Source organism: Pongo pygmaeus, chromosome 1, assembly GCF_028885625.2.
Source record: "Pongo pygmaeus isolate AG05252 chromosome 1, NHGRI_mPonPyg2-v2.0_pri, whole genome shotgun sequence".
NCBI classification, from domain to species: Eukaryota; Metazoa; Chordata; class Mammalia; order Primates; family Hominidae; genus Pongo; species Pongo pygmaeus.
In genome coordinates, this window is record NC_072373.2 from 179,210,708 (window position 1) to 179,219,235 (window position 8,528).

An 8,528-nucleotide genomic window follows, 5' to 3' on the forward strand; every position below is an offset into this window, starting at 1 on the left:
CATAAAAAACTCCCACTGTCAAAAATATAACATTTCCAAAAAAAGTTCCTTCATGACACCAAAAACCCCTCATCCCTCATCATCATCTAGTTCTTCTGGAAAAGACAAACACAGTTTCCATAAATTCTAGTACCTTTAATAGTACAATTATTATAAGGATAGGAGAAAGAGAACAAGTCAAAGATATTCAATTAAGAAAGGGGATAGGAGGCAGGAGAATTGCTTGAGGCCAGGAGTTCAAGACCAGCCTAGGCAACATAGGAGTCCCTGTCTCTATTTTTTAAAAAATAGAAGGGGGTGAGGGTAGGGAGCATAAGAGATTTTAAAATAAAAACTTCAGGCCAGATGTGGTGGCTCACGCCTGTAATCCCAGCACTTTGGGAGACTGAGGTGGGTGGACTGCTTGAGGTCAGGAGTTCAAGACCAGCCTGACCAACATGGTGAAACCCCGTCTTTACTAAAAATACAAAAATTAGTTAGGTGTGGTGGCATGCACCTGTAATCCCAGCTACTTAGGAGGCTGAGGCAGGAGAATCACTAGAACCCGGGAGGTGGAGGTTGCAGTGAGCCGTGAGATAGTGCCACTGCACTCCAGCCGGGGCGACAGAGCGAGACTCCGTCTCATTAAAAAAAAAAAAAAAAAAAAAAGTTAAATAAGCACTTTTGTTGTATAGTAAATATAGGAGGGAAAGAGAGTGAAGGATAAACATAGCTTGCTTGCCTCACTCAAAGGTACTTGTAAAGACACCCAGATACAGCTTTGATTTTTAAGAGACTACCCTTGTGACAATTTACTTTGGAAAAAATATTTGTGTAAATACAGAAAATACTAAATTCAACTTCATTAATTAATTCAGCATTTAGGTGCTTATGTGCCAGAAACTGAGCGAGGGGAGAGTCCCTGTTCTCAAGGGCTTTTACTCGTAATTTATCTCCCAGTTACTGAGTACCTACTGAGGCAGATGCGAGGGATACAACAGCAAACCGGAAACAAAGATTCTCTACCTTCACGCAGCTTGCACTGAAGGAGGCGAATGCAAGGATGAGACACATATCTAACAAAGATACAACACTAAAGTGTTACAGATATTGCTTATGGAAGTGTAGAGGTTTCAGTGGGGACACAAGGGATTCGGGCTGGGAGGGAAGGGAATGCTGGGACTTCAGACATGAAAGCTGAGTTCTCAAAGAGGATTAGATGTCCACCTGGCTGACCTGGGGGAAGGGCTCCAAGCAGAGAGAAACTGGGGAAAAACAAAGCTGTGAACAGCCTGGTGTATTTGGTAGGCCTGGAATATAGAATGTAAGAGAGAGAAGTCATGGAGGCTTCTGTATACCACAATCAAGACTGGACCTTACTGGTATATGTGAAATGCCCTAGAAGAATTTTATTCAGAAAACGAACATATATGATCAGGTTTTTCTGGTGTGATGAGACATTGGTTTACACAGGAATGAGAAAAGAAAACACTAGATAATGATGTCATCACATGAAACAACAAAGGAGCCTACCCAGTCAGAAAACTAAACTCTTCAAGAAAAAATTAAGCACTACTACTATTGAAGCCCTCTGGAAAAGGTTGTATTCAATATCCTCTAAAATGGAAAAAGTACAGGAAAGGATTTCACACATATACTGTGGATTATAACATCCACATACCTATTTTGAGTTTAAGAGGTCTTCACTCGAATTCTGCAACACATCTGGGACTACTGATTGTTGTACAAAAAGCAGTAAAACATATTTAGGAGAGTCTTTGATACAAAGGGAGAACACGAGTAACCGAAGGAATTTCCCAAGCCAGGTTTAAAGGTTTCCAAAGTTCAAGCTAATCAAGTTTTCTTAAGTCAGCACGTTTAAAAGGTGTGTCATATGGGTGGAGCAAAAAGAGGAGGGATTAAAATGTATATATACATATATAAACAAGTAACTCGATGTCGCTAGGGTTAAAATCACCACTTGGAGATCCGTCTCCCAAGCAGAGGGAAAACCTGCCAGATCCAATTAACAAAAAGACGAGGGAGGGGGGTAAGAGGATGACCACACATGAAAACATAAATGTGGCGGGGTGGGGGGGTGGTGCTTGGCAACCACCTATCCAGAACCCATAATCCAGTTGGCGGTGCGATGAGGAAATCATACGATTCAGACATAAAGACAGGAAAATGTCACTCCCAAACTCCACAAGCGAACCACCAGACACTGGCCAAGGGGATGTGATCACATACTCTGATCCCAGAACTCAAGGGCAGAGGGTATCATCTCCATACGGTGCCCGAGGGGAGGCGAAGAATCAACCTTACTCTGAGATCAGAGAGCAAATGCCCTCAGATCCAGCCCTAAGGGGTCAATGCCGCCCAGGCCAGGCCTTGCCGAAGCCAGGGGCAGAGACAGCCCCGAAGCCCCCTCAATCTCCGCCAGAGCTGCCTCTACTCGCTCCCCGCAACACACACCCTCCCCTACCTGATATGGCGGCGGCGGCTCCTGATCCGGCTCCGTCCCCTCGCCAAAGCTAGCCCGGTCGGACTGAGACTCGTGAAGCAGGGAGATGTCATCCGAGGTGGGGGATTTGAGGCAGTTCCCCATCTTCCGGAGCTGGGGTGCGTGATCTGGGGGAGGAGAAAGCAGCGGTGGGGTCGTTCGCACGCTCCGCGGTCCGCCTCGGTTGGCGAGGTGTGGTCCGGCGGCAGGCCAGGGATCAGGCGGAGGCGACTCCACCGCCCCACGGTGCCGCCGAGGGGCCGCTCATGCCAGCCCCCGGGGGTGGGGGCTCAAGGCTGGGCCGCGGGCTCCGCTGGGGTCGCGGCGTTTGCCTCCTGCGAGGCAGCGATGGGGGGGGGGGCGGGGAGACGAAGCACTTCCCCACCCCGCCCCCCCGCGGGGCGGCGGCGGCCACGGAGCTGCTGGGCCTAATCCAGGTCAGCAGGGGGGGGCGCGGCCGTCGCGGCTGCCTCAGCTGCTGCCTCAGCTGCTGCTGCCCCCGCCGACGCCGGAGCCACGGCCGCTGGCCTCATCCTACTCCGCCTCAGCGAGACGGCGGCAGCCAGAACGAGGCCGGCTCGAGCCCTGCGTCATCGCGCCCTGCGTGCTCTGGTCCCGCCCCCGGCGCCAGGAGGCGAGGGCGGCTCCGGCGGCGCCCATCCCCTTCTCCACTAGCAGCTGTTCCTGGTGCTGCGTCAATTTTTGCTTCTCTCTGACTGCGTGGCTCGGTACCTGACTCCGAAACCAATCTCCCGTGTCCCACGCCTCCCCACATTCATTGCTCCCGCCCCGTCTAGGGCTCAGTTCTTACCTGTGCACTGCCTGACAGTCTTCTCACCACCCTCCGCCAAGCGATCTATTTATATAAACCCATATCGGAATGGATCAGTCCCATGATTAAAATGTTAAAAGGCTTCCCCTTTATCCCTTCAGAATAAAGTCCTAGCTCGTTAGTGAACCCTCCCTACCTCTCCAATCACGTCCTTATCCTCCCACATCACAGCCGGAGAGATTATTCTTCCAGTTGTATATCAGATTGTTCATTTCTTTCCAGTCCCAGCACCAAAGTCCAAGCCACCATCCTCTCTCACCTTGGCTTCTGTAATAGACTCTCAGCTGTTCCTGAGTTCATCATTGCCCACATCCAATTCACTGTTGGCACAGTTGACAGAGTTATCTTTTTAAAATTTAAATCGGATCATGTCATTCTCCTGTTAAAACCTTCAATGTCTCCTCAAGGCTGTCCTTAAGACAATCCTTAAATGGTTTACAAATCTGACTCCCTTTCAATCTCATTAGCAGCATTGTCACCTCCTTCACAAATTCTAAACTAGACTCTCTAAAATGCTTTTCGTTATCTGGAATACTATTGCCTCTGCCTGGGGCCTTTGTCCATATTGTTTCTCTCACAGAAACCCACTTCTCTCCACTCCCAACCTTTCTGCTTCTTATCAGGCTAATCATTATTCTCAGGAATCCTTCTGGATGCAACTTCATTTCCCCTGGGGAGACTCTCCTGACCCTCCAGTTTGGGTTAGTCTCTGTGCTCTCAGACCCTGAGCTTTTCTCTGTCACAACCTGATCAAGCTGAATCATCTGTCCCTCTGTGCAAGGCTGGCACACTGCCCAAGTTAGAGTATGCTCTCTCCTTGGTTGAATGAGCAGCTCAAACATATGCAAAAGAAGGAAGCAAGAAGAATGACAGTGCTCCTGATAGACGTTCATTCAACAGGTGGATCTTGACTGCCTTTCGTTTCATTCACCATTTACTGAAGTTGTGTGTGCGTGTGTATACCAGACCCCACGCTAAGGACTGGGGAAAAGGATGATCATACCTGGCTTGTTCCTGATAGAACCCAGAGACCACCTGGGAAGACAAGTAATCAGATGAGTCCTAAGCCCACACCCTGCCACGGACCCCAAGGTTTTTAGAGGAACCGGAAGACAGCAATTAGTTCATTTGAGTGAGGAACAGAAAGGATTCTTAGAGGTAGGGCTATATTAAAATCGAATGGGTCTGAACACTCTTACTCTGCAGTCCCTATTCTACGAAGTCACTATCTTATTTATATGCACTCAAGTTCCACATTAAATATCACCTTTCTGATGTAAAATTTTTGAAAAGACTCATAATTTTGGGCCAGGCGTTGTGGCTTACGTCTGTAATCCCAGCACTTTGGGAGGTCGAGGCGGGTGGATCACTTGAGGTCAGGGATTCGAGAGCAGCCTGGCCAACATGGTGAAACCCATCTCTACTAAAAATACAAAAACTAGCCAGGTGTGCTGGTGCACGCCTGTAGTCCCAGCTCTTCGGGAGGGTGAGGCAGGAAAACCGCTTGAACCTGGGAGGTGGAGGTTGTAGCGCAGTGAGCCCAGATTGAGCCACTGCACTCTAGCCTGGGCGAGGGAGTAAGACTCAGTCTCAAAAAAAAAAAAGGAAGGAGAAAGAGAGAGAGAGAAGGGAGAGAGGAAGGAAGGAAAGAAGGAAGGGAGAGAAAGAGAAAGAGAAAAGAGAAAGAAAGAAAAGAAAGAGAGAAAGAAAGAAGGAAAGGAAAGAAAGAACAAACTAAGTGACTCATAATTTTGGTTTTGGAATTGTTGAGCTTCCAGGAACTCATTTAATTTATGATTGGCTAAATTTACCAGAAATCAGAGGTACCCTGGAATTTTTACAAAGTGAGAAAATTTACCCCACAAATTATTGTCACACCTAAAGAAATTTTTATTAATAATAATTTATAAAATTATTTGACGTAATATTTACACAGTGCTAGAATTTGTAGACATTGTTTGTTTTGGAGACAGGGTCTCACTCTGTCACCCAGGCTGGCTTGATCGAGGCTCACTGCAGCTTCAATCTCCTGGGCTCAGGTGTTCCTCCTGCTTCAGGCCTCTCCAGTAACTAGAACTACAGGTGCACGCCACCATGCCTTGCATTTGTTTTTGTTTTTGTTTTTGGTAGAGACGAGGTCTTGCCATGTTGCCCAGGCTGGTCTCGAACTCCTGGGCTCAAGCGATCCTCCCGCCTCAGCCTCCCAAAGTGCTGGAATTACAGGTGTGAGCCACTGTATGCCTGGCCAGACATAGATTTATTTAGTTTTAATTTCTTTTAATTTTTATTTTTTGAGACAGAGTTTCACTTGTGTTGCCCAGGCTAGAGTGCAATGGTGCGATCTTGGCTTACTGCAACCTCTACCTCCCTGGTTCAAGCAATTCTCTTGCCTCAGCCTCCCGAATAGCTGGGATTACAGGCGCGCACCACCACGCCCAACTAATTTTTTGTATTTTTAGTAAAGACGGGGTTTCACCATGTTGGCCAGGCTGGTCTCGAACTCCTGACCTCAGGTGATCCACCCACCTTGGCCTCACAAAGTGCTGGGATTACAGGCGTGAGCCACCTTGCCAGGCCAGATTTATTTTTTTAAGTTTTGTTTTTCAAACGTTTTTTCCACAGGTGGATAATACTGACACAAGCCCTTGAGAAGTTCTACAGTGCCTTGTGAAAATAAGTGATATTGCTAAGTCTAAAACTAGCTTGGGCTGGGCGCAGTGGCTCACGCCTGTAATCTCAGCACTTTGGGAGGCCGAGGTGGGCAGATCACGAGGTCAGGAGTTCGAAACCAGCCTGGCCAATATGGCGAAACCCCATCTTTACTAAAAATACAAAAATTAGCCGGGCATGGTGGCATGCGCCTGTAATCCCAGCTCCTCGGGAGGCTGAGGTAGGAGAATCACTTGAACCCGAGAGGCAGAGGTTGCAGTGAGCCGAGATCACGCCATTGCACTCCAGCCTGGATAACAGAGTGAGACTCTGTCTCAATAAACAAACAAACAAACAAGGTTGGTTGTTCGCCAGAAGATGGGAGGAGCATTTGAAGCCCGTTAATGGCTTGGACATGGTCCCTGCCTTCAAATAGCTCAAACTCAAGTAGATGAGACAAGTAGGTGAACAGTTAGCAGGGCTACATTCAGACCTTTATCTTTGTTCTACTTTTATTTTTAACTTTTGCTTCCATGAGCATATATATATCACTACCTCACAAAGGTACAGCTTTAGACCTCTGTGTCTGGTGAGAGAATAACAGTTGCATACTCCCCTGAGCTCAGGGGAAATGATATTTTAGAAAAGCTGAATTGTTATTGACCATTATTTTCTTGTAGATGAGTAAAATATCAGCTACAATTTTAACATAGTTTAAAAAAATGATAGAAGTTTTTTTTTTGTTTTGTTTTGTTTTTGTTTTTGTTTTGAAACGGAGTCTCACTCTATCACACAGGCTGGAGTGCAGTGGCACAATCTTGGCTCACTGCAACCCCTGCCTCCTGGGTTCAAGTGATTCTCGTGCCTCAGCCTCCTGAGTAGCTGGAATTATAGCCGGGGGCCACCATGCCCAGTTAATTTTTTGTATTTTTAATCAAGACGGTGTTTCACCATGTTGGTCAGGCTGGTCTCGAACTCCTGACCTCAAATGATCCACCTGCCTTGGCCTCCCAAATTTCAGGGATTTCAGGCATGAGCCACCATGCCCAGCCATGTGGTCTTGATAATAATGAATAAAACTACCAGAATAAAATTGTATCTGTCACTTATGTAGTGCTTCCTATGTGTCACGCACTGTCCCAAATGCTTTACTTCTGTTCATTTAATGCTAATTAGATGATCTGCCGAGTGACTAGGGCCTAACACAGTCATGGCTCTTTTGGATACTTACAAGCTAATCAGATGTGAAAATAACATTGTCTTTGGCCCAAGTTGAGTAATAGCCATCATAGCAAACACTTATAAAACACTCTCTGTTTGACAGCATGTGTTTTATTTGCCTTCTCTGGTAATTCATTCAACCCTCAAAACTCTATGAAATGGACATTACTGATATCCCCATATTACAAATGATGTAAGATATAAACAGATGTGCTAGAGTTGGTTCATACTAGCCCATATGAGCCAATTGTTAGAATTTCGGGAATTGTGTGACCTTGTTGTTAAACATAGTCATTATTAAAAATTAAATTATATAAACTTACAGTTAAACAGGTATATTAAAAACAAACATAATAAATACCCAAAACTAGTGGCTTTCTGACTACTTTACTGTATTTCACTATTATCTGTGTTATTGAGGTTATTTCCTTCTAGTGTATCTCTGTGGTAGAAATACTTTATAATGACAAGCCGCTGAACATCTCTCCCTAATTCTGTGTTTAATGATGCCAGATTGGTAGCTTGAAATTGCCCATAGTGAGAGTATTTATACCTTGGAAATCAGCAAATGTTACAGGACTTGATTAATTGTTTCGTTGACTGTCTACACTTAACCAAGTGACTCCAATTCCAACCTGGCATCCTACATTCCAGCCACATCACAGTGCTTTCCATAGCCTTGACTTTCAGTATGCCTTTCCACCTCTATCCTCTAACTTTTGCCATCCTGTTCCCTTCTGTTGAAATCAAGCATCTTTAAGATTCTCAGATTATTTTGTAATTCATAAGCATGATGACTGGGTATTCACGTGCATGTGTGAGATGTGCCACCCTGGAATCTTGTTGCAACGTCAGTACATTATGGGTCTGACATAAAAAAAAAATTATCCTGAAATACCACTTTCTTCATGAGGCTGTCTCTGATCTCATTCAGTTGGAATATACGCAATGATTAAAAAAAAGGCATCTATTATTATATTATGTTATGTATGCCTACTGCTAATCGTATGTGAATATTTTAACACTTTTTTTTCTTATTCATTTATTTATTTATTTATTTTTAGAGACAGGGTCTCCCTCCATCACCCAGGCTGGAGTGCAGTGGAAAGATCATAGCTCACTGCAACATCGATCTCCTGGGCTCAAGCTATCCTCCCGCATCTGCCTCTCAGGTGACTGGGACCACAGGCATGCACCACCACACCTGGCTAATTTTTAAAATTTGTGTACAGCCAGGCATGGTGGCTCACACCTGCAATCCCAGCCTCCCAAAGTGCTGGGATTACAGGCGTGAGCTACCTCACCCAGCCACAGTTGTTAGTGTGTATAATCATAACTGCCATT

At 45.8% G+C, this 8,528-nt stretch overlaps 1 protein-coding gene and 1 non-coding gene across 2 annotated transcripts in view; one reads left to right on the forward strand and one right to left on the reverse strand.

Moving 5' to 3' along the window:
• Positions 1-3,093, reverse strand: part of RNF11 (ring finger protein 11) — a 36,833-nt gene extending 33,740 nt beyond the window's left edge. Inside the window, exon 1 of the mRNA XM_054500709.2 lies at positions 2,465-3,093. Within this exon, the coding sequence (XP_054356684.1) occupies positions 2,465-2,587 (123 nt within the window). The 5' untranslated portion in view covers positions 2,588-3,093. The remainder of the gene's footprint in view (positions 1-2,464) is intronic.
• Positions 3,094-7,953: 4,860 nt separating this feature from the next.
• On the forward strand, positions 7,954-8,057 carry LOC129024061 (small nucleolar RNA U13). Its single transcript, XR_008497022.1, has one exon. It is a non-coding gene; the product is annotated as a small nucleolar RNA U13 (small nucleolar RNA).
• The last annotated feature ends 471 nt before the right edge of the window (positions 8,058-8,528 follow it).